General features: G+C 43.9%; 3 protein-coding genes across 3 annotated transcripts; 1 reads left to right on the top strand and 2 right to left on the bottom strand.

Annotated features, from left to right (window-relative positions):
* Positions 1-678: 678 nt before the first annotated feature.
* LOC137915779 (PILR alpha-associated neural protein-like) lies at positions 679-4452 on the top strand. Its single transcript, XM_068758898.1, has 4 exons — positions 679-689; positions 817-1235; positions 1593-1671; positions 4302-4452. Exons 1-4 carry the CDS (start codon positions 679-681, stop codon positions 4450-4452), a joined length of 660 nt encoding a protein of 219 aa, XP_068614999.1.
* Positions 4453-7769: 3317 nt separating this feature from the next.
* On the bottom strand, positions 7770-15024 carry LOC137915781 (COP9 signalosome complex subunit 7a-like). Its single transcript, XM_068758900.1, has 9 exons — positions 14979-15024; positions 13720-13791; positions 12624-12746; positions 12007-12082; positions 11233-11321; positions 10481-10683; positions 10258-10363; positions 9552-9721; positions 7770-8385 (listed from the first exon to the last, which is right to left on the bottom strand). Exons 2-9 carry the CDS (start codon positions 13768-13770, stop codon positions 8346-8348), a joined length of 858 nt encoding a protein of 285 aa, XP_068615001.1. The 5' UTR covers positions 13771-13791; positions 14979-15024; the 3' UTR covers positions 7770-8345.
* Positions 15025-20955: 5931 nt separating this feature from the next.
* LOC137915777 (T-cell surface glycoprotein CD4-like) lies at positions 20956-24484 on the bottom strand. Its single transcript, XM_068758896.1, has 9 exons — positions 24424-24484; positions 24188-24340; positions 23903-24052; positions 23344-23586; positions 22861-23244; positions 21692-21943; positions 21475-21569; positions 21307-21350; positions 20956-21126 (listed from the first exon to the last, which is right to left on the bottom strand). The coding sequence occupies exons 1-9, from the start codon at positions 24479-24481 to the stop codon at positions 21096-21098; spliced, it is 1410 nt and encodes a 469-aa protein (XP_068614997.1). The 5' UTR covers positions 24482-24484; the 3' UTR covers positions 20956-21095.
* Between the last annotated feature and the right edge of the window lie 886 nt (positions 24485-25370).

Raw genomic sequence — 25370 nt, 5'->3', positions numbered from 1 at the left:
CTCTCTCCCCTCTCCTAGTCTTGCAAACCCAGTCGCTACGGCAACGGATGCTTTTTTTTCCTCCTGACTTGCTCTCTGTATCTACCCCTTTCTCTCTGTCTCCCTCTCTCATTCCCTCTCTCCACTAGCAGAGGTAGGTATGATAACTGATATGTGTCGGCGTGCGTGTGCGTCCCCGTCCGTTCCCGGTGTCCTCTTTGTGTCTTTAAGTGGCATTTCTGTGGCATTGAGGGGCGTAGCTTTTGATGGGAAGTTACCAAAGTGGATTATAGTGGTGGGTCCATGCACGACGCCTCTTATGGTGATTAATCTGCCTTTCTCAGGTGTGCTGTACAGTGCGTGTGTGTGAGAGACGGGCACTGAGTGCGTCCCCGCTGCTTTTGAAGCAGACGTGGGGTCTGGCGGCTTGTGGCATAGATTTTCTGCTAAATTTAAAAGTCCACAGAGACTTTTTTTTTTTTTTTTTTTTACTAAAGAAGTGACAGTTTCCTCTACAACTACTCATGCTCATGCATGTGTTTGCAATGGTTGCTTTTTTTTTTTATATCTCATTTATTTGTAAATGAATGAAAGCTGGACCCTCCCCCTTTTCTACCTCTCCATCTTTCTCTTGCCCCTCTGTCCTGCCTTAGAGCGAGATGATCGAAGTAGCGGAGTCTCAGTGAACAGACCGAAGCGATGGAGAGATGGTAAGATGGATAGCATCGGGGGGGTGAAGGAGGGATGTAGTGGGGGCAGATGTGTAAAATGTCATTGTGAGTGATGGCTGGTGTGGGAATCAACGTCGAACGTCTCTCTCCTCCACTTCTCCACCAGCTCCATCTCTCCTGTTGCACGACTGACCACCCCCTGCCGCCTCCTTTCTCTCCTCCTCCTTTCTTTGGCGACACAGCCCTCCTCCTGCAACCGTGATAACAGCGAGAGCGAGGGACAGGTGGACACCCTGTCCGTCCAGCTATCTGTCACGGCCCAGGTCACACCCACCCCACTGTGGGCCGTGGTTTGGGGTCCCACTCAGCCTCTGGAGGATGAGACTTACCACCTCCTCCCCAGCCAGGACACAGACCCCCTGCACCAGCATGGGAGCCAGCAGGAGGCCAGCACCATCACCTCCAAGGACTGGCCTTATTCTGACACGAGTGTCCAGCCCAGAGAGGAGGTGCTGCTGGAGTCAAGAGACCGGGAGGGAGTGGAAGACGGAGGGACGGCGGCAGAGGAGAAAGAGCCTGACGAAGGTGGGCATCAGACGATGCACATGAAGGATTTCTAAAATGAAGGTGGCCCCCCCGAGACACAGCTTTTATGAACACACGCACATGCCACTAGTCCTCCAGGGGATTGGCTGTCAGCAGGGTGAAGGCTGTCACCGCTGTGCAGCTGGCTGGATGTGTGGCGGCTAATGCCTAATAAAGTCCTCATCGCTCACAGGCAGGAACTGGACCCTGCCAAATCGTGAGATTTCATTGGATTGTAACAGTTTGAGGCGGTATCCTGTGCAAACTGACCTCATTTTTCAGCTTTGTCAATATGTTCTTTATTTATGGGTATTATGAACATGGAAATAAGTAACTGTGTGTGTGTGTGTGTTACAGTGGACCCTCAGTTCTACGTCACCGTGACCATCTCCTCCCTACTCATCCTGACGGCCGTTGTTATTGCAGCCAAACTCTGGTAGGAGCCTGAAGTCTGTCCTCATAAATGTCTCGTGTGTGTTTCTAGAGTCACGTAAAAACCGAGCCCCGAGTGAATGATCAGTGAATCACGTTTGAGTTAAACTCCCATCTAACAAAAGGCTGCTGCAGGTTCTCCAGAACAAGGACGATTGTTATTACAGTAAAATGTCTCGATGAGACGTCATTTTGAATTTCTAAACTGGAGTATTTTATTGTCGAGCTGTATATATTCCTGTTTCTTCTAGTTATAAAACTAGATTTAAAATGTATAGATTATATAATAAGATGTCCCTCAGTTAAATTGGCATGTGTTTAGCTCATTTGTAGATATAATTAGAACAACATTCCTTTCTATCCTGGGGGGCGGGGGGGGGGGACGTCCTGATTCCTAGAAGCGCCCACATGACAGATTTGAGGATTATCTTTATATCCTGCTAACTACGAGAATACTGGATGTCTTTAATGTAAAATGGAACTAATCAATTTCAGCAGACCCATCCAATCACATCCCAAGTTTCAGTGGTGAAATATAGGAACCTGTTTAATGCATCCTGGCATTAAAAACATGAAGCTGGAAGGATGTTTCTCCTTTCCATCGCCTGACCTGATGTGTTGGATTTTAGTGAGGACGAAGATGCATGCATGTTTCGCCCGCCTGCCCCATCTTCCATTATTACTCAACTTGTCTGCGTATCAGGATGAGAGCTGACTAATTGCTCCCTAAAGGCCGTTAACAACACTTGTGTTCCTGGGAATCACAGGTGGTACGGACGAACGTTCAACCGTCCTCTCATAACCAACAGGACGGGATCCGGTGCCTCCCGGGTTTCAGCACTAATGTGGCTTCAGTGCCGTTAAGCTGCTTTAACAGCCCACAGGACATTAGACGTCTCAGAGCACGTGAGCACAAAGTGGGGGGGGGGGGGGCTCTGTGCGGTGCCTGCTATGTTTCAGGCCCCCTAGGAAGCTGCATGCATGGCCGTTAGCTGGAGATGGCGAGCCATCGGCGTGATGCAGTGGAGCTGATCAAACCAATAACACCCAGTTTATTTGACCACTGGGACGGACGTCTCTTCCTTTTCCTCCCGCACGCCAAAATCTGTTTTTTCTCCTTCTTTTTTTCTAAAATCAATTCTCCCCCCCCCCCCCCCCCACCACCATTTGTACTTGGACTGTAATTCTCTTATCTATTCATCTTTCCCACGTTCCTTTTATATCATAGTTTTTTCATTTCATCACCCAAATCTGTATAATTCCTTCACAACCTCTCTTAATCTCAATTTTGCTCCCACACTCCTACGTCATTTCTTTCCTCTCTCTCTCTCTTGCTACCCTTCCTCCCTCCCTCCCCCCTATTGTGCCTCCTGCCTCCCTTTCTTTCTCTGAATATCTGCGCTCCAGCCTTTTCTTTCTAGTCATACCCGTTCCCTTGCTCTGGCGCTGCCCGGCTGGTGTTTTTGTGCAGCCGGTACTCCCCTTATCTCCCTCCCCAGTCTCCTATCTCTCCCAGCACCGCTAGTCTGGCTGCAGATCCACAGATAATCCTGCTTGCTGTGAGCTGATACATGATAAACCTCATTTCTCTCTGTTCCTGAGACTGGCCTTCACTCTTGTTTGGATAACTTACTCCACTCGCTCCTGCCAGGGGAGGAAAACCTACGCTGCTGCCGGATCCAGAGTGGCCACACAAACGTGATCTTTGCAGGGTCCCTCCTGGAGACGCGGCTGCACCACCCCCCCCCCCCCCCCCCCTCCCTAGTATAGACTGACGTATCAGTGTCATAAATGTGTAAATAACGGCACGTGTTAGATGGAGAACGGGCCGCAGACAGAACGGGAGGCTGCTACAGATGGACTGAAATGATAGCCTATAGTGGAAATTGGCCAGAGCCCAGTTCATGATGATTATAGAAGAACAGCATATGTGCTCAGTGATTTTCCGAGCCCTGAAATCGTCAGTGTGGCTAATGTTGTCAAGTGTGACCGTGTGTGTGTGTGTGTGTGTGTGTGTGTGTGTGTGTGCACATGGAGATAGCAGTTTGCCAGAAGAAGACGGGGATTCTTGAGGGTGCACGATGGTTTTTACAGCTGAGAGAAGAGCTTTGTTGTATTCTCAGCAGCCGGGGGGGGGCGGTGACTCCCGGCCGTGTCTTCACTTTAGCGCCCTTTCTTTACTGAAATACTGGCGTCACCCTTCCGTCCATTTCTTTTGACTTCCCACCTCATTCCCTTCAGATTCCCCGGTCATCCCACGATGCCTGCCTCCTTCCCCACGTCTCGCTCTGCTTCCCTCTCCTCTCTCGGCGCTTTAATGAGTCAGATCAGTGCACTAATTCTCTCACAGTAACGCTTCGTTGGTTCTAAATGTCGACACTATTTGAGACTTCTGTCTCTTTATTCAACTCTCTGTCTGTCTCCCTTCATTTCATCCCTTCCCTCTCTCTCCTCCTCTCTGCCCCACCTCCCTTCACCTACTTTTATTCCAACTTTCTTTGCCCTTTATTCTCATCTCCCTTCCTTGTCTCATCGTTTTCCTTCCTTCCAAATGACCCCTTTTCACTCCCTGTCCATTCCTTTCTTCCACTCCCCCCCCCCCTTCTATCCATCTCTGCTACTATCTTCCTCCAGTTACGATCGCAGCTGTTCCCAGCATCCGCCCCCGCTTTCCCGTGGCGTGGCTCCCCCACTCTCCCTCGCCCTCCCTCGCTCCCTTGCTTCGGAGGACAGCCGGCAGACGTTGCACAGCACCTCCTCCTCCTTCACCGACAGGGAGAGGTAATGAGTCGCCTCGCCAGCTCTACACAGTCTGAGTGTGTGTGTCTAAGTCTATGGGTCTGATGTGTGTGTGTGTGTGTGTGTGTGTGTGTGCACCTCTGGATTCCAGCATGCTTCTTTGTGTGTCGAGCAGCCACATTACCTGTTTGTGTGTATTGTGAGGATGTACACAGTGTAATTGGACTGTGGTGCTCTTCTCCGGGGGGTGCTCGGAGGGCTGCTGCTGCTGTAAGACGGTTCAGTGTTTTAAACGCCCTCTCCAGATGAGTCATCGCGGGCCTGTAAAAAGGCGGCCTTCATGAAATGATGCTTTTATCTGAGGGTGTTTAAAGTTAATCTCAATCAGGATAATTATAGAGCTGTTCTCCAGTGCCCCCCCCCCCCCCCCCCCCTTCAGCTTTTCCTCCACCTTCCTCCTCTTCTTCCTCTTCCCCCGGTCGCCCCTCTCGGTCCCCTGTGATGCATCTTACCATTTGCATGTACTTCTCCAGCTTCAGGCATCTCAGCTCCACTTCTCTCTTTCCCTGCCTTTCCTCATCAGGACTCCCAACCCCCCCCCCCATCACTCTTTTTTCCACTCTTTTATTCTGTGTCACTCTTCTCTGTGTCTCTTGCTGTGTCAGGATCCCAGTTGTGAACCTCTGAGGTGACTGTTTTTCCATATGCTAAACATTTCTTCGGGGCCTGAGGAGGAACATCAACATGACCAGAGGGTGTGCCCGCAGCGCCGTTTTATTTTCTCTGAAACTGTGAAATTAATTCAGGCATCCCAGGTATCCAGCCATCGCGAAAACACCCCGGCTCCTCTGAGGTCTGAAACTTCCAATCTCATCTCCCCGCTGCTCTCTCCATCCTTCTGTTTTCCTGTTTTCTTTTATGCGTCTCGGCTTCCCTGGAACCTTCTCCCCTGTTTGCCATTCCCTGTATGGCCCCCGAGCTCTGCCGAGCCACCACAGTCACTCTGTGCTTCGACCCGCCATGACTAATTCTAAAACAAGCAGCTTAACAGCCGTGCAACGTCCCATTACCTCTGAAATGTCCTACCTGTGCTTCCGTGGCTGTTTCCAGAGATTCAGCCGCACATGTTGGGCTCGTCTGTGTTAATTCTAATCAAGCAGACTGTTCTCGCTCGATTTCCATTCAGTTTAGAAGATGATCTGGTTTGTAAATGGTTAAAAAATGGTTTTCCATCACCCACCGGGATATTCAGAGCCGTTTGGCACGTCTGCATCCAACAGGCAATGTGTTTAACATGTCACGCTCCAAAGACCACCGTTTATTCCCCGCTCTGGGAACCTGAAATGCAAATAGCGCAGAGTTTTTTTTTCTTTTTCTCTGCTGTGTGTAGAGGACTGGTTGTTGTTCCTCATTGATTTGTTCTCTTAATGATCTGGCTTACGTTCACCTCTTTGTCAATCCATCGTGAGCCCTTTCCTCCTGCCGGACTGTGTGTAGAGGCGTGTTAGGATTAGAGGCCTTACAGCGATGGAGATATAATATGTAGAAAGGTGGATGAGCGTAGCCGTTCCTGCAGGAAAATCAATGATTCCCAAAGGTTTGGGACCACTTGCAACAGAGATCGATTTGTGTCGTCATGTAAACGAGCATCTGTGAACTGTACACCTGATCAAAGGACTTGCGTTATCAAGAGGAATTCCTCTCCACCTGACAAGCCAAGGATCACAATCCAGAGAAATAAAAGCCCCTTGTCATCCTGAAGCCGCTGCAATCAGCCGCCAAAGGAAAGCAGCACATCAATGAGCATCACTTCTGTCTCCAGAGAGCCTGCATGTGTACGGTGACAAAAACCTGAGGGAGTAGCTTCGAATCTTTGATTTATAAATGTCTATTTTATCTATCAGTGGGTGATATCTTACAGAAACCTTTTAAAGCCAAATGTCAGTTTGTGTTTGGCAACTTTTCTAAGTGTCTTTGAAGACGTGAACCCTCGACTCGCACGCGTTCCCCCCCCACTTTAGACGTCGTGCTGCTGGGCACGCGTGACTCCTCGGAATTCTCCAGATACCCAGTCTTGTGAGGTTTAGTCGCATTCCTGTAGAATGTTGGTCTTTCTGTACCACAGCAGTTAAATAAAGCCTCAAAACTGGCAGCTCCACGTCTTGTTTATTTCTGAGCACGTTGGACGGATTCCCCCGGGAGCTGTGCGATCTCCAACGCTTTATTATGGGAACGACAAAGCTTCTACCGTGCAGTTTAGTCCGCCGCCTTGCATTGATTTTGAACCACGGGCTTGGCATTAAAATGATCAGCATGTGCCAATCATGTTTTTTTTTTTTTTAACCAATGAGCAGCTGAAAAGGAAGAATAAGCCAGCGTGTGAAGCTTTTCCTTATCTCCTCACCTCATATGGATTCCGCTCCCTTCAGAGAGATTAGCAGGATGTTAAGCACGAGCGTTAAGTCCTCTGTGCGCAGTTTTTCAAACAAATGTCAATAGAAATCAAAGGCGGGGCGCAAGTAGAGAAATGCCAGCTCCTCTGGGCGTTTCACTGATCGGAGTCATTGATTGGCTTTGTTCCACTTGGGAGTTTTAATGACCATCTAGTTATGAAGCAACGACCAGCAGATGCTGCAGCAATCTGGAACAATGGTGGACAAATGACAAACAGCAAAGCAGAAGTTGGGTTTGAATGCTCGAAGTCACACCTATCATGAAAATGCCCGACAACTGTCATATTCATATGCCAGCTACCCCCCCCTGCCCTTTTTCACAAGCAAACACACTGGGAGGTGTACAGCTGTTAGAATCCACAGCCCCAGTCTGGTTAAAAACAACCAATCAGGCTCAATCACGCCGACTGAAATTAACACAACTATTTATAGAGTTGGAGGGAGGGAAGGGGGGGTGGAGAGAAACACGAACACTTTCTCCCAGTATTGCTGCTGGTCCTGTTTGTTCCACGCAGGACGGAACGTGGAACGCGGCAGAGAACAGGGTGGAACGATTGATTCGGACAAAGGGGATTTGAACTGAAAGCTAGAGGTACGAGAGAAAATGGCTGACAATTTCAACGGGGGGGGGGGGGGAGTTGCCATTGAAATACAAGCTCTGGGCAACACATGAAATATGAATGCAGTTGGTTTGTGTGTCGCCATTGCTGGCTGTGTACAGGGAGGGGGGGGGCTCAGCTCTATAATGCATTAGGCTCTTTGGGGATGTGCCCTAATTAAAGGCTTGACCTCCTAATGGTAGCCCCCTCCCCCCTTCTGCGATTTAACATTTAGCTGTGCACCCTCCAGAGACGCACTTTGAAGTGCATTTAATAAAGAAGCGACAGCGACATTAACGAGACGGTCAGAATAAACGCAGGGCTTTGCTTTATTTCCCCAACAAGTTAGATTCAGATTTTATACACTTATCTCAGCAGAGAGAAAAATTACAAAGCAACATAGAATTAATCTAAAACCGAAAAAACAACAAAGCAAAAACATTTTTTCAACCAAGTGGGATACACACATACACACACACACACACACACACACACACACACGCGCGCCAAATACACTGATCCGGTTTCTGGTCAAAGGCAACTGACTCCTACTTGCAGATTGCCCCAACCTGGATGTGATACAAGTGCTGTGTCAATGTGTGTTGCTGATAGGTGGGTACTAATAGACCGCCCGTCAGGCTACTAAGAAACTGCACGACGAAGATGTCGCGCCCGTCATTTCCATCAACCAAAGCGAGCTTCTGAGTCGGTCATGTGGGAATTTGATGAGAAGTTCCCTCGGAGCCTCCTGGTTTTTCATTGCGGCGAGTGTGTGTGACGAGGGCGTCCCCGGAACATCGGTCACATCGTATCCGTTTGTCCGTGTAATAGTTAATCAGTGAGAGTGTCTATCAGTGCTCTTGTCTCCACATCTCAGTCTCTTGTCTTCAGTTGGACTTGGACCAGATCTTGCCACTGCCACGCAGCCTGAGCGGGGGGAAACCACAAATAACACTTGCATTGGTACACTGGTTTTTGAATTTGTTAAGATGATCTTAAGGTACGTGTTTACTTTCCAATTGCAATGTTAAACCAGTATCTGGTTCCAGAAGTCTGGCTTTAACGCCACTATTCAGGCATAAAAAAAAAACTGTACAAAGAACTCTTTTTCTAATCATAGCTGCAGCACAATCAGCCACACTTCTTCTGTCCTCCGAAATGGTGACAAAAATTCATTTCAGTTTGAGGCGGAATGGTAAGTTATCATTCATTTGGATTCCAAAACATTAAGTGGATCTTCATTTGAGTGAAAAGCCATGCCGTTGATGGAAATTACAGGGATCCGTGCTTCGGCAAAATGTGACAGGCGACCAGAAAATAATTGCTGCTTTCTGTTAGGCAGTGACAACATAAACAGCAGAAGAGCAAAGCATCTCTTAAGATCACCGGAGGGATAAACAGCTTTTTCAAAACGGGAGCACACGGGGCTTTTGTGTATCCAGTGACATTTTGCAATCCAGGACAGATGCGGAATTGTCCATCGGCAATTGGGCCGAATGGAGGCAGAGGAGAAAAATCACTGATAACAGGGTTAGAGCGGCACCGCAAAACACAGACGTGTTTAATAAAGCGGCTTTATGCGGATGTGCTCGCACACAAACACCACTAAGACTAGCAGCTGGCATTTTAGTGGAAAAAAAAAAAAGGGAAACACAGCAGGTTCTCTGCTGAATTAACTTTGCACTCCACGAGAACATTGGACTAATGGCTTCAATTTAGTGTCCTGGTTATCACTCTGTAAAATTCTAATTTATGAAGCACCTTTCAAAAACCACAAATGTGAATAAAGTGCTTTGCAGAACAAAAGCAGGCACAAAAATTAAAGTTACATGCTGGAAATAAAAGGAAAAGCGTCAAATTGATTAAAAACTGTGGCAGCAATATGGAATAAAACATTATTCGGGTAATTTATTCTACATGACTTAATATATTTTAGATGCTGCGTTTCTGAAATGACCAAATCTCCTTTGTGTGCCAACTCCTGGTGGTTTGCCTGCATGAGAGAACGCCATCCATCTGAACGCTACCCGGTCGCCTCCTTCTCTGCAGGTTCTCACAGACATCGGATTAAAAAGGTGAGGAGCTCTACTCACCCTTTCACCTTTGAACTTTTTTTGCCTGGTTGTCGGGGTTCCTGAGAGGATGCGGGGTCTCGTGGCTCTGCCGGCTGGTCTGCGTCCTGATTGGTGGCGGCTCCGGCAGGGGCGGGGCCTGATGATGGCGAGGCGGCGCTGGCCTTTAGCGTTTTCTGTAGGTTTGAGACCTGAGGGTGGGGGGGGGGGGGAGAGTAAAGAAGGAATAAGTAAAGCTAAGAGACATTTAAAAAGAAGGATGAATAAGAGACGAGATGAAGGATTGGTTCAACTCTTCAAATAAAACATTTGTGCGTTCCTCATATGAACGCTTCAGCGGGTTTTGTTTTGCTGTAATTTGTCATATCATAATGGTCCATTATAAAATCCCTTGACGACGGAAGACATACTCCACAGTCTATGAAACGTGTTTTGAAAAGTTTATTCGAAGCTAAAATGAGACTTATTATTCTCAGGTAAAATCAAAATCAAAAATAAAATGGAGCCTTTACAACGGTTATGGCCCATTTAGTGCTTTCAGTGTCACCTTGCATGCCAATTTCCTGAAAACAAGGACTGTGAATTTTGTCCTGCCCTTCCATTAGACCAGGTACACAGAGTAAGTGAGAATGAAGAGGAAGAATAAAAAGAAATCAAGCAGTCACATTTACTGGACTCTCTGGAAGAAGAGAAAGAGAACTGTAGTCAGAGGGGAGGAAGGACTGACCTCTGTTTCCACTTGAACTTTGACCTTTAACTGGCTCTCTCTGTATTGGTTTGCCCTTGAAACCTGCTCCTCAATACCACACAGCACCGCCTCACACCCCGTGCACCTGCAAGACAAAGGACAGCGGAGGAAGGTCGAAGGTCGAACTGTCAGGTCTCGGCAAAACAGATAATTGAGACATAAATCTGAGGGCTTTGCTCAGACGCACGGGGGTAATACTGACCACTCCTGCAGTGTGTTGATTATGTTTGGGAGCTCGTTGGGACCCAGGTCACGGCCCATGCTGCAGTCCACCTCCACCTGCTGGTTCCTCTGGTCCAGTTTACCCTGGATGATGTCACAGTAAACGGCTTCAATCAGCAGGTCCTCCAGCTCCCGCACATTCTTCAGCTCGAGCTGCTGCAAGAGGAGCGAGTACGGCAGGCACTGAGGGAGGAGGAGGAGGAGGAGACACAGATTTATTTATTCCTATTCTCTTCAGTTTATTATCAATGCTAAATTAATGGTGCAAACCAACATTCACAGGCTACAAACAGGCATTAAGATGCAGGTATTGCTGAGGTTTATAAGCAGACACGGCCTAAAGTTTGTTTTATCACACGCAGTTAAAGACTGAAGTCTCCAAGCGGTATAATATTAGTAGCTTTAGCCTTGCATAATCGGTATATGCAAATACACCAGGTCCAAACATGCAAAAACAAAACTGTAACATTCAAATGCTGATAGAATTTGAATATCCAAGATATTAAAAAGGCCCTAATAAAAGAAAAGAAATGAAGCAACAGCCACTCTGGCACAAACTTCAACAAAATAGCAAAGCCATATGCAAATCGTTAATAAATTATTAACATCTTGCTTTATGAAGCCTACAGCAATATGATGACACAAATTAATTTGTTCTATTTTTTAGACAAATACTACACTACAGTTCCATCTGCACTTTTCTGTGAGGACAGCAAAGATCAAAATCAGAACCTTGAGATTGGATGCCAGGCTGATGATGGACAGATGGCGGAGTTTGTTTCTCTGTGCGGGGGTCAACTCCGGAAGAGAGGCGGCTCGCTCTACAGCGGCAGAAAAGAACATCAAATTAGAAATAAGAATGCGACACTCGGAGCGGAGCGTGAATGTCACCTTGCCGAGGGTCAAACGGCTGCACATAATCGTGGCGCTACTCATCACTTGGAAGTGTAATATTACAGCGAGAGGATGAACTGTTTAAGTAGTCAGAGAACACAGCCGGCGTGAAGTCGGTCTCAAGCGATTGTCTCCTGCTTCCATGTCCCCCCGGTGACGGGACATACGGCAGCACTGACAGCGTCTCTTAGTGCTCCATTACACCGCTCTATGAACGTAAATCTGCTCCCAGTCGATGCGACTCAAGAGACAAGGGAACCGTAAACCAGGCTATTGGTTGGTACTCAGTATAAATTTAGACATAATTAATACTGCATTTCTTGTTGAAGCTTCCCAGTGTGCTACAAAGACAGCAAATTAAGTCGCAAAAGATTAGTTTGGGCTGCACTGTGGAATCAGCTAGTAAGAGTGTTTGGAAAAAGGCTGCATAGATTCATGCAGTCCAACATCTCTGCCTGCGAAGAAGCTTCTTGTTGCCGCTCAGGTAAGGGAGTTTAAGCTGTCGTGTCAAGGTGTCTGCCTTGCAGCGAAGAAACATACCGGTAGCTCATAATGAAAAGAGTTGCAGGGCCGCCCTCTTACTTATTTATACCGAGCTGCCAGAGAAAGTACCTTTGTAGTCGCAGTAGGTTCCATAGGCAAAGAGGTTGAGGAGCTGGTACACAGGTGCATGAGGGCCGTTCTCCAGCTGTGGTTTCCAGGGAGCACGAGGGGAAGAGAGAAAAGTGTGGCAGGAAGCCAGAAGTAATGAGACTCGACATGTAAAATGAGCGACTGAGGACAGCGCTGCTGAGCGAGAGAACACACAGACTGGATTAAGCAGCAGAGGGAGGCATTCATCCACAAATGTCTCCATTGATTCTTTCTGATCAGCCTTTAGCTAAATGTTCAATATGTAAAAAATAAACAGTCAATCACCGTTTCCATGCGAGCCAATGACAACCCGATAACTGTCTTTTGCAAGAAATAGAATGCAAGTGGACCGATCACAGTCAACACCAAGGGGACAAAAATGATAGCAGGCAGAGAATTCTGCTTTTCTACATGGATGTAAATGAATTCAACTACAAAAGGCCAATGAGGCAATTCATCCTCCAAGAGAAAGCCTGTAAGCGAGGAAATAATAGCTGCACGTTCTTTTGGTTAGATTGAAAGTCCTCTGAATATATGAGCAATTTAAATACACATTACTCTTCACTAAGAAAGTAAAAAAGGGATTCAGTGTTTACCTCTCTGACATTAGGCAGCTCCAGGATGTCAGAGAAGACGTAGAGGCCTGGGGTCTCCAGCAGCGCGCTAACAGCCTGGGCCAGTGCTGAGCCTGACAGAGACAGGAGCTGCTCCACCTCCATCTATCGCCGGGGGAAACGGGGGAAAGAGGAGGAAGAAAGGTATGTTAGCTTAGCAATTATGTAGAAAAGAATATGCTCTACTAATGAACTACACGTTGGTATCTTTGTCAGGATACAGAGTTGAGCAAAAAATACTCCCATTTTCATTTACCATCATCAAACAGCTAAGTACTCTTGACCCAAGGATTTAACCCTTAAATTACCCAAAGAGCTTCTCAGACAGCGTATGACGAGCTGCTCCAGGAAGTACAATACAGGCAAGAAGTGCAATGAATGCCAAGCAGGGAATTTATATTCAACAAAAGCCTTTCTCTGCATAAAGATGATGCAATGTCTGAAGGCAACGGCAGAATAATTACCGAATAAAATAAAGAATCTACCTGTACCTCCAGCAGGTACTCAGAATGCAGAAAATTAATAATAAAAATACCAAAACAAGATACATTTCCTGATACCTTGTATCACTGCAATCAAGTTTTATGATTAAAAAACGGGAGCAGGATTAATTCTAATCATGTGTTCAAACTAAAAGATGTTTTGCGAACAATTATCCCACTCCCTCGTATTTTAAGAACTTCATCACAGAATACGCAGAAGATACACAAATGTATTGCAGTCACAACAGATTGGTATTTTTATGCGAGGACAGATCCTAAAATTAATGCAACAGGGTCTGGATACACACTCTGAGCAAAGACTTTTCTGATTCTGTTCTGGTTCAAATATCTGAATTGTCACTAAATTATAGACATATAAAACCACGTCAGCCACTCAGAATGGCGAGTAAACAACTGCCGAGTGTGTAAAGTTAGCATGTACTTATTTCAGAATAAATAATGCCAAAGCTATAATCTTAATAAACCCGAGTAAAAAAATGATTCAAACAAATTTTAGTCTGTCTGTCTAAACTTTGTCATCACAAGTCAAAGGAAAGCAGTAGTGGAAAAAGGACCAATCATAGTCTATGGCTAACCTTTGATGTTAGGCGCGTTGAACAAACAGCCGTCATCTCACAGACTTGCATGAAGCAACAGCTTTGGTGCTACTGCAAGACCAAAGGAATCATATAATAATAATGCAGTTTAATTCATAGCAGATTAGTGTAGAGAAATTAGTATTTTTGCTCAAAATGCCCATTCCTATGGGAAAGATGGAATCTCATTTCATTTCTGGAATTCCGAAGAAGTCAAATAAAGGACCGATTGTGTGAAATGTGAGGATCACATCGGTCTGTCCATCGCCATTGAATTTAAAGGGAGAAAAGACCTTTCTGTCTGGGAAAATACTTAAATTCAAAGATACTGGGAAACGCCTTATCATTTTAAGGAGCCAAATACATGTACACATTAGACAGTTTACCAAGTGTATTACAATCTCATAGCAGGTGAAAGCACTTACTCTTAAGACAGAATCTTAAATGCATGTGGTAGCATAGGTATACATTTAGGAAATAATTAAGTACATAAAGAACACATTCAGAAAATGTGGCAGTGGTCAAAAGTAAATGCTCATATTAGTTTAGCAACATCCTTCAGCCAAAACAAATCAATGTAAACTCAGTAAAAGAGAAGAAATCCAGCAATCCCTCAGGCAAGGTATGATGATGAGATGTGGCTTCTTAAACCTAACCTCCTTCATTTGAGAGTTAAAATACTCCTAATAATATGCACACCAAGCTACATAAAGTGTATTCCCATCTTGACAAACTTGGCCTCGTAAAGTTAAATTAACATTCCATTGCCACTCCTACCTGAACCCAAACCTGAAGGGGTGGTTCCAGTACTTCATTATAGTTTCATTATACTTCCATTATATGATTTCCCACTGGGAATATTAAAGTATTCTGATTCTAAATAGAAGTGTTAATCAAAAAGGCAAGTGTCAAGCCAGCTATGTCGTTACATTAAGGTTTGCTAAGCCAAACTCCCTGCATTTACATGTATTTATAATCATTCAATAGCTAAATCCCGGAACTAACAGGAAAACAAATGCACATAGAACGCATCCAGATAAACTATGCTCATTAAACCAACGTGTCATGCTAGCTCCGCTTGCTAACAGCTAAGCCAACCAAGGCTTCAACTGAGCGTCGATATTAGGCCTCAGTTCAATTTCAGCCCTACAAGAGAGTTAAATCACATTATTGCAGCGCATAAATAACCGGGGGAAATGATATACACATAAATACGTATAAAAACGAATTAAAATACGACTGTGAGCTCTTTAATTTACCTTGTTGTGTCGGTTTCTAGCCAAATGGACAACCTCCCGTTCGTTCAGTTCCGCTGTAAGCACACGTACGACAACAAAGCAACGTAACAGTTGATTGGATAATAAAATGGAGTGGGTGGGACATGTATGCCGTCGATCATCTTTGGTAAACGGGGATCGTGAATAACAGTGTCCCCTGGCGGTGGTTTAATGAACATCAGCCAATGTTATCTAGCAGCCACAATGAAACCTCGGTGTCTCAAAATGAGCAATAACTTTTGTTATTCTTGTAACTAGATTATTCTCTGTTGATGAGTGTTTCCATTTGGTTAGGCCTTTTACATGGGTAGTATGTTTAATAAATATTTATTTATATAGCGCTTTTCTAAATATTTAAAGTCGCTTTGACATATTTTGATATTTTGACCTATCACAACATTTTTAAAAATATTGATGATAATATTGAATCAAAATGGTTGCTCCTCTTCACTCAGCTGATCCAGTCTGCTGAGGTTGAAACACCGATATCTGACATCAAGACATCTATCAGGACATTACCATAACCATTTAACTGTTGAGGGGAGAGACAGATGAAAGATAGACAGATATACAGTATAGACAGATCAAATTTTCATATTTTAATGTTTCTTCACCCACCACATTTCCCTCCGTCTTCAAATATAGGCCGTCTTCTGTGCAGTCTTTGAATCTCTAATATTCTATTGCCGCTGTTGCCAGAATAATTGAGTTTATATGAGCTCCCTCCGGCTGCAAAGAATGATCATTTATGATATGAATTTTCTCTGGTTTCATTGCAGCATATTTTTTTCACATTTGTGTTTCCTCTGTTTATATTGCCACTTTGCCATTACCTATCAGAACTCTTTGCGCATGCTTCGATGAAAGACATAATTCTTTGTCACAAGAATAATTGGAAGTGAGACATAAATAAAGATAAAATATATTTACGTGGCTTTCATTAAAAGATCGTTAAAAGGTCACAAACACAAAAAAACAAACATCTCAGGATGACTTTGAAACTTGATTGTCATCACTGGGCAGGTTTAATGGAATTGAATGTCAAAACTGTAACTGCCCTGTTTGTTCACTATATGATGTGCTTCACCTTGATTATGTCATTAAAAACAGATTTCTGCTGTTGTTAGAGAAACACATCAGAATTTTAGTTAATTAATTTATTCGTGTTGGTAAAACTAATGATTTATAGCCAATAAATCAAGAGAGACAAATAACTACAAACTTTTTTATTACAGCAGATGATATGTGACGATTTTCCTGTCAGTGTCTTTGGTGTGTTGACTCCCCAGTGAAATTATAATCAACTCTGAGCAGCAGAACGTTAAATCCCCCTGTGGAGTCTGGGGACAAGGTGGTGGTGGTGGCTGATTATTTTGCTGAGACTTGTAAGGCTGAGGACATTGTAAGTGAGTAAATCTGCAATGACGGGACAATGGCGTGAAGGTTGATGTTACGTAAAATGGCAGAAAGCATGAAGTATTCAACACTTATTTTCTTTACATGCATTGTCAGCTTGCCCCACGATGATCTGGCGACTTGTCCGGGGTGTACCCGGAATAAATAAATTGCAGTCCACATAAATAAAGTCCAAACATTTAAATACCAGTATAAGTGACCCAAACTATAGGAATTTTGGCCAATGTATTGTGACGGGGTATATAATGTGTTCTTTTATGCCCTTCTTCTTCCGTCAAGAGTCTCACATCACAATCAGCTGCTACAGAAAGTGCTACACAATTCTTCTTATTTTCCTTACGTGGAAAGTCCTCATTTTCAGACACTGAAACTGTGCTCAGTAGCTTCTGTTTGTGCGTACGAACAGCTATATGTGTGTTGGTGGTAATAGATCAAGCAATGTAGGTACATCCCCAGAGGAGTTTGTTTTAAATGAGTGCATCCTCACAAGCGCACTATCAGGCTGAGCTGCCAGAGTCTCCGGCCCTGCGGGGGGAAATATTTCACAATTATAGACCTTGGTGCTTTTTCTTTTACATGACCCTCACCGGAGTGGGTAGAGCGCTTTGTCTTTTTTATTGCCAATTATAGGCGTCCAAAAAGCACACTGATCTGAAATAAAGAGAGAATAATCAGGGAGGGTGAGGAATAGAGAGAGACAGAGAGACAGACACACTCAGACTGGAGGGCAGGGAAGATGGGAGGATGTAAGACAGTGTGTATACTTACTGAGTCGCAGTCAGTCATTCTTGGTGCAGATGGAGACCAAAAAGCTAATAACCATCAGAAAAAGCAATCTGACCTCTCCAACACTCGGTACCCCGCTGCAGTCCCTGGGAGTCTGATAATCGGCAACAGTCTGCAGCATGGCGGCTCTGGATTGACCATTTCCTAACCTCCTTGCATGGGGTAGTGCAAACGTCTAGTAAAAGGTAATTGGAGAGTCAAACTGTTTGACCAGAATTTAGCTTCATATCGTTTACTGCTCCCAAAAGACAATGCAGTATGTCTGCTGAAAGCTCGGTCAGTGTAGGATACATCTCTTCCCCTCACATATTCACACAAGTACAAAAACAACACGTGCATTTCTATGAAACCATGTCGTAGATTTTACAAGGTGATGGAATCATTTCTTAAAGAGCTTGGTTGGCATATAACCACATATTTGCAATAAATTGGTTCTTTGCACAGACGTGATGGAATTCAATCAGAGAAAATAATTAAAGTACCATAATAAAAGTGCAAAGAGGTCTGTTTTAAATCATTTGTCCTATCATTTACAAATCTATTGGAAATGTTTGCAGTTCTCACAGAAATCACATTCCCAGTTATGTCTTCTCCTGTTTTTCTTTTTACCATTGCAGCCTCCTGCCGTGTTGCCCATCTGCCTCAAGGTCACGATGATGCCTCATGATAATTGTCGTCTTTATCAGCTCACAACCTTCTGCCTGTTCTCCAGTGACTCATGCCATCAGCAAAACGTTTCACCCACTGCATATTCTCTCGTCTCCCATTCTCTTTAAACCCTAAAGATGTTTGTGTGTGAAAGTCTCAGTGCATCATTCAGTATCTGAAATATTCACATCACACTGTCTGGCACCAGCAACTGCGCCATTTCAAATGCTCTCCATCAGACTGTCTTGGTTGTGCCTGCAGTACAGAGCCAAATGCATTTAGTTTGTCACTTTTGATTGGCTGATTAGACTTTTGTGAACCCCATAAAAGAGAGGGCTGTGATTGCATACTGTAATATCTCTCTTATTGCCTCCACAAAGGAGGCTCTGTTTCTGCTGGTCTTTACCAAGACACTGACTGTGAAATTAGTAGAGGACAAATGGATTTGTTGTATCTTCAAAAGCTACAAATGTAGATCCAGAAGAATCCCCCATTACAGAAAGTGTGCTTTTTGTGAATAACTTCTAAACTAATAATGATATCAAGGTGAACCCAATTACTAAATGTTTGTTTTCATGGTTAAGGAATCAAAAAATACAGATAAAATAAATATATTATTTGGTTTAAATCACAATATAGGTGGACGTGGGTGCTTGGCAGAGGTCTGCGCTCTCCGGGTGCTTTTCTAGTTCTGGATGCGACAGATGTTTGACAGATGTGTGACAGATGACACAGTGCATCATGTGGGTGTGAGTGAAAATAGTTTTTTAGAATAGATGGGAAAACAATAGCAAGTAGCTTTAACTTTGTGACTTTAATTAAAAAAAGCCTGTGATGGAATAGCATCTGGACCCACTGTGTTTCTTAAGGGGGAAAACAAGGCAAACTCTAAATCAAATGAAATAGCACAAATTCAGATGAGGAGGATCTGTCGGGATGTGCAACTATAAACTTAAGCTCAGTTGTCAGGGACATGGACATGAACACCCAGTACGGCTGCTCTGCTTTAATTAGTTTGGTGTGATTAACAAAACCTCCTGCAGCAGCTGAGCTGACAGTAGCGGTGGGAATATATGCCAAGAATAAAATAATAAATGGAACATATAGCCCCCCAAAAAATGTCAACAGTCTGTTGGAGCACCAGCACCAGCATCTGGTGTGTGTGTGTGTGTGGAGGTGATGTTTTTGCAGCTGCTCTTCTCAAGAAGAGACTGCAAATATATCACATATGCAAAATAAATGTTAATTAATGCAGACCCATACTTTTTGGACTGATAAATTTGCCAACTTTAAAGAATGCATAAGACCTTTGCTTTGTATGGATAATTGACGGCCAACCTGAATGCCAGAGCTTCATCATCAAATACTTATTTGATGAAGAATTCATCAATTCCAATATGGCAGGCCATCAACTGTTTGGCTTCAAGATGTTGCACCATCTGAGCTTATATATTTTGATGAACCATGCAAATTCAAATCTGTCTGGATAATTTGTGCAGTCTGGACTGTCTGTCTCCTGCTCTTTCGTGTTCTATTAAACACCAGAAATAAAAGAGAGAGGGATAACGTTCATGACATTATACTGGCTGACAGATCAGAATACAAAATACTAACCCTAACCTTCCTTATACAACTGGCTCTGTATGTGGCGCTGTCTGCTAGTACCTAATGTCATATTTGCTAGGTGCACCTTCAGGCATGCTGAGAGTCAGAGGCCTCTCCACCCTTCTTGTTCCCTGCAGACCCTCAATATTTTATTGTTATTTTGCATCAATTGAGTCATTTAATATTGGTTTTATTTTTATTTTTATTTGTATTGTTAAATGTCGATGATTTATGTACTAAGGACTTTCAACGGAAACAAGACCGCAAGGGCTTTTTTGAAATGCTCCTCTTAGACAAGATGTTTGACTGTATTTGTACTGTAATACATGCTACTGTGTGACTGTACTTGTACTCCAACATTCTATCTAATAAATATATTCATCATCATTAAAAAAGTTTCTAAAACTGAAACTAAATATTTTGCTGAGTAGCTACAAACACCAGCACAGACGCATTAATTCATCATCTTTTTATCTACATCCATTATTCTGCAATCCCACGTGTTCTGCATCACTCTGTAAACCATCTGCTACATTTATTTTCCATTAGCTAATTAGGCTTTGCTGCCTTTGCCAATGAGAATTGGACGAGGTTATGGGATCACTCATATTTGCTTGTTTGTCTTCTTGCTTGTATCGTTGCAAATGTCTGACAATACTCTGAAAGACATTAGATCATTCTAATGCCTGTGGAGTTGTGCTGCAAATCAACACAACAAGGATGTTAACACAAAGGCATGTGGCACATTGCTTCACACATTAAAACCAAAGACATAATGAATCACTGCCCATGACATCCACAGTAAAGAAATTAGATGAAGAACTATTTTTATTTTTGTAAAATATGGATAATCTGCAGTCATTGCAATTGTCAGACAACTGTATTGGAACATGCTATTATGCAATTTCAAAATTCAGCTCAACAGTATAGTGCAGACCAGACATGGGCAAACTACGGCAGGTAACAAAGCCTATCAATGCAATTACCAACAAAAAGGAAGAACAAATCTGAAATAGGTGAGAGTGTTCTTGCAATGTTGAAAAAAAGAATCTTAGATCCACCCATAAATCTGGATCTATTCCAGAATTCAAAAAAAGCAGAAACAAATTGCAATGCTGAAGGGAGTAAAATAAAAAGGTCCCAGATCCTGTCCTTTATCTTAATTCACTCTGAAATCACATGCCTCACCCTTCAGCTCCATTCAATGAGAATCCACCAAGTAGTTTATGTACAAGTGAGAAAAAAAGAGTAAAAAAAAGCCGACAAAAACGTACAGAATCGGAGCCTTTATCCAGGAATTCTCCCGATTTCATCTGAAACCCAACAACTTTCAAGAATATCCATCAATACCTTTTTGTTTATTCCTGCTACAAACAAAGAAACAAACAGAATGGTGATTAAAATAAAATAAAAAAATAGGTGCAAAGCTGATTGTTAAAAGGCACAACAGTTTCATAGAGCAATTCTGTCACAGCAAACAAAATGTAAAAATATTATAGGCTGTTACATTTTGCGTTATTGCGTTGAAGGGTAAACTTTCGTCCAAAAAATCCTTAACAGAAGTTCACAGCGAAGTAGATACGTAGAAAAATCCATCTCCTCGTTTTAACGATGAAAAATTGCAAGGCTCTTTTCTTTGAGACGTTACGTTCGGTAGAATCCTCTGGGCTTGGGACTGAAACAGAAAATCAAAGGTTTGAGTCGGAGAAAGAGCCACAGAGCTACTAGAAGCAAAGGTTGTTGTTGTTGTTGTTGTTGTTGTTATCAATCTTCATGAAGCATCTCATAAATAATAGAATGCAGTCGAGCTGATTAGTGTGAATGTGAGTCATTTCATCAAGGGATCGTTTCATACTTTTTGCACTGGCAGAGTCGATGCCGAGGGTGTGTCATCTTCCGCTAATGTCAGAGAGAGGGAGAAAGAGAGGAAGAGATAGAGAGGAACAGAGACAGAGTGAGAGAGAGAACTATTAACCAATCCAGTGTGGATAAATACAAAAGAAAAGGGATCATCCAATTGTACCTGTCTGCATCGATAGACGATGAAGATGAGGATGAGGACTACGATGACTGCGGCACTGCATATGATCACCTGCATCCACAAGCTCATCGTGTGGTCTGTGTACATCAGAAAGAAACAGTCATCAAACAGTAAAACTCCAGAGACGACATGTAAGCCACGTTTAAGTCGCACAGAAGATGGCGTACTTCCTGCTTCCCCGCTCACTTCCTGCACTCACCGATCTTCAGAACGATCTTAGCTGAGGTTAGCCGTGTGCCGTTCCGCCACAGCTCACACCTCCACACTCCTCCATCTGCTGCACCCACATGGGGGACGGTGAGATGAGTGGAGCGATGGTCAGATGCCAGCGGGTGCGACTGTTCAGGGGGAAACCATTTCAGCCGCAGGCCGGAGGGCAGCGGATGGCCGAGGCTGCAGGTGAGGTTGACCTGCTGGCCAGCCGTTAGGTCTGGCCCTGAGGAGGAGCGAACTGGAGACAGAGCGGGACACGGGGAGGACAGGAATAAGGAGCTGAAAATATATATCGCAATAAATAAATACATTTAGTCATTTCTGACAGACTTTGCTGTGCTTTAAATAAAATAAACCTCTCCTTTCCTTACGATCTGAATCCTATGGAGTTTTTTAAAATAGCAGCGTAAACATGAGACATCATCATTGATATTAAAACAAATAAAAGCACATTCAGGTATATCTTCTTGTGCCCTTTATACATTTCTTCCCTCACATCTTCTAATAAAATGTCAGGGTTTGTATTTGATATCTACAATGATGAAGTGAATATCTACTGGTTGTCGGGCCTTCCTCACCGCCCTCGCCTTCCTCACCGTACTCCATCAACTAATGCACCAAGCTATCTTTATTGATCAATTGAGAAAATAATGTATGTATAATAAAACAATCAGAAGCTATAGCTCTAAAGTACACGCACACCTAATGATTTATTTAGCACTGTTGTCCTACTGAATGGTTGAATAATTAATCTCTCCGTTCTAAAGCACAAAATGAAGCTCATTAGATGATTTAGATTAATTCTCAGAGCACAGAGACCAATTATAATCAATTTGAGGGAAAACAGCAGGAACAGGACAAACACACGAGTCAATTAATATAACGCACGTCACGTCAGGGACTCGTCCAAATAAACGCTGAAAAACAGAAATTAAAATGCGGGGAAGCTCGATCCAACTGATCAGAAGCAGGCAGGCAGAAATGAAATAAAGTTTCCAGCTTGTTATGAATCACGAGTAGGAGGGAGCAAAGAAACCGGGCATCAAAAAGATAAATGAGGAGCCTTCGATGAGAAGGAAATAAAATGTCACGCTGCACATCTCACTGGAACTGAGCTACGGATGTAACCAAGCAGCTTTTTTTTTTTTTACTTACTTTGCAACACACTTATGTTAACGGTCCTGCTCAGGGTCACGTTGCTGTTAAATGTCAGGGAGCACACGTAGACTCCGCTGTCGTCTTCCCTCCCTTCGTGTCTGGCCAAAGACAGAACCCCCGCTTTCAGGCCTGGCTCTGGAGTCAGGCCTCTATCTTGGTCTGACTTCCATGACAGCGGATTCTTCAGAGACAGGGAAAAGAGCCTCTGTGGAGCTGCGGACGGGACCCCCGAGCCGGATGCGGGGTAGAAATGCCAGTTTCCGCCTTGGATGCCCTTCGTTTTGATTTGGTCCCAGGAGGTATAAGAGGCAATGGAACAGGGGATGCTGAGCGGCGAGGATTTAGACGTATATTGTGGGTGTAAAGGAGCTGGGGACATGTCTAAACAATAAAGAAAAGAGAGGTGAGTGTGAATTGATCTTCTGTATGAGAGGACATGACTGTTTAAATACATGCATGGATATACACACAGGTACTCACCCACAACTGCCACAGAGGCTTTGGCTTGGATTTCTTTTGCACCATTTGTCACAACACAGGTCCACTCCCCACTGTGCTGCCCGCTCGCCGTCACCGTGACCCGGCCTTGGCTGGTTTTCTTTTGCTCTCCCTGGGGATTTAGCCAGTGCACTGCTGGCTTGGCGAGACCCGAAGGAGCCTCTGCATCGCAGAACAGGGACAGAGTCTCTCCAGGCAGCAGAGGCGAGGTCGGGCTCTTTGTCACTGCACAGGAAATCAAGCAGGGTGCAGGGAATAAGCGTTTGTTATTTCCTTAATATTATGGGTAATTCAATGTTTCTGATTTCTATATGGCTGAACATTTCCAAATAAATAGACATCATCATGTTTAATAGTTTTATCTCGTGGGGTTTGAAAAGCCAAAAGGCTGTAGAGCAGAGAAAGAATCTAAAGCACATTAAATGGACACTGAAAAACAAAAACGTGCACTAGACTATATTTAGCATTAATTTAAATGAAAATGAACAAAGGTTAAGGCGTCATGACTGTAGTGATCATTTCACTGTGTTTGTTCTCTCACCGGTGAGCTTGAGTAGCGTGCGTGTGCTGCTGGCCACAGTTTGACCGTTCTCCTTTGCTTCACAGGAAAACGTCCCGAAATGTTCCTGTTTGACGCCTCTGATAATCAGTGCGCCCTCAGACAAGGACAATGCACCTTTCCACTTTTCATCTGCAAGGCGAAGGAAGGTTAATTTTAAAATGTTTGCGCCATGATTAATTTAAAATAAAGGTGTACAGTTGACTTTATGAATGGTTAAAAAAAAATACACCTTCAAATCTGCAAATATCTCAATGCACTGTTTACCGTTACTGAACCAAGTTCCTCCAAAAATGTTGCGCCAGGCAAGCTCCAGGTTGCCAAACCTCCAGAACAAGTAATGCTGTTGTAATCGAATGCCCTCTGGAGGCTTTAAGGTAACAGTCCCTCCGACCTGGGCGTATGTCACTTCTTCTGCCCCTGAGAGGGCGAGAAAGATATAGTGTTGCTTCCCAAATCACTCCTGTTCAAAGTGGCTGAATGCAATCGTTGCAGCAGCTTACCTGAGGTTGACAGGAGCACATTGATGACGATGAGGATGCCTTGAATTAAGTTCTTCATCTCAGTCACAAGTCTGAAAAACAGTAAATTTAGAAAAATGGACGTAAAACATTCATGTAAATATTTTGTGATTTTAATTTTAATTTTCTATTTTTTTGGCAGTAAAGAAGCATTGCAGGTTCGATTTGCAAGTATTATTTTTTTTCTGTTAATCTGTTTTTTTCTGTTTTTTATTTTTATTTACGACGCTGAAACAATCTATTAAAGATATTATAAGTGCTCGATAGACTGGGTTTATAGAAAGACGCATACATTCTCAGAGCATTATAAACAATTGAACAAATTTGGTTTTGTAGCAACATCCCTATTTTAATCACACGGTTTTGTTTGTTTATCAAACCCTGCGTTCAGCAGGAAGTAGAGCGAGTTCTGTGGTGGTCTCAGATTCAGAGAGATTTGACAGGATGAAAGACAAAGAGCTAGAGTAGGCGTTCTGTGGTGGGTTCTGGATGATGACAGGGAAGAGACACGGAGCGTTCGCTGCGCTGCGGTGGGCCTTGATTTAGTTAAAGTGCAGATTCTTATCCCAGCCCTCCCTCTCTGACTCTCACACCCCCTCTCTTCCTCCCCTGTTCCCCGAAAGGCGGATCTCTATGCGCTTAGAAGGAGAAGAAAGAAGAGACCTCAGCGCCAGCACAGCTAAACTGTGGTTTACGGTAGAGATGACTCTCTTCTCTCTCCCTGCCTCCCGCACATCGGTCCCCCCACCCCCTCTGTGTAGCCCTGACTGAATAAAGATTAAAGGAAAGATGCACAAGGGTGTCAGACTTATTATTGAATTAAAAACAAGACTAAGATTTGAGATTTTGTTTGATATCGAGATCACACATCAGGGTCGCGGGGTCGTGCTGGGGGCCTATCCAGCAGCCTCCAAGCGAGAGGCGGGGTA

This window comes from Brachionichthys hirsutus, unplaced genomic scaffold (genome assembly GCF_040956055.1).
Source record: "Brachionichthys hirsutus isolate HB-005 unplaced genomic scaffold, CSIRO-AGI_Bhir_v1 contig_764, whole genome shotgun sequence".
Lineage (NCBI taxonomy): Eukaryota > Metazoa > Chordata > Actinopteri > Lophiiformes > Brachionichthyidae > Brachionichthys > Brachionichthys hirsutus.
The sequence above is the reverse complement of the archived record's forward strand: the minus strand, read 5'-3'. Positions and strand labels throughout refer to the sequence as shown.

Excerpts from the sequence above, each read along its gene's own strand:
- LOC137915781 (XM_068758900.1), bottom strand. The coding sequence starts at position 13,770 with ATGCAAGTCTGTGAGATGACGGCTGTTTGTTCAACGCGCCTAACATCA. Across the intron at positions 12,083-12,623 it reads AGCTGCCTAATGTCAGAGAG|CTGGAGAACGGCCCTCATGC; the intron begins GTAAACACTGAA and ends TGGAAACCACAG. Across the intron at positions 10,364-10,480 it reads ATCAACACACTGCAGGAGTG|GTGCACGGGGTGTGAGGCGG; the intron begins GTCAGTATTACC and ends TTTGTCTTGCAG.
- LOC137915777 (XM_068758896.1), bottom strand. The coding sequence starts at position 24,481 with ATGAAGAACTTAATTCAAGGCATCCTCATCGTCATCAATGTGCTCCTG. Across the intron at positions 24,053-24,187 it reads AGGAACTTGGTTCAGTAACG|ATGAAAAGTGGAAAGGTGCA; the intron begins GTAAACAGTGCA and ends TTCGCCTTGCAG. Across the intron at positions 21,127-21,306 it reads CGACTCTGCCAGTGCAAAAA|TCCCAAGCCCAGAGGATTCT; the intron begins GTATGAAACGAT and ends TTTCTGTTTCAG.
- LOC137915779 (XM_068758898.1), top strand. Across the intron at positions 1,236-1,592 it reads GGAGAAAGAGCCTGACGAAG|TGGACCCTCAGTTCTACGTC; the intron begins GTGGGCATCAGA and ends TGTGTGTTACAG. Across the intron at positions 1,672-4,301 it reads GTTATTGCAGCCAAACTCTG|TTACGATCGCAGCTGTTCCC; the intron begins GTAGGAGCCTGA and ends ATCTTCCTCCAG.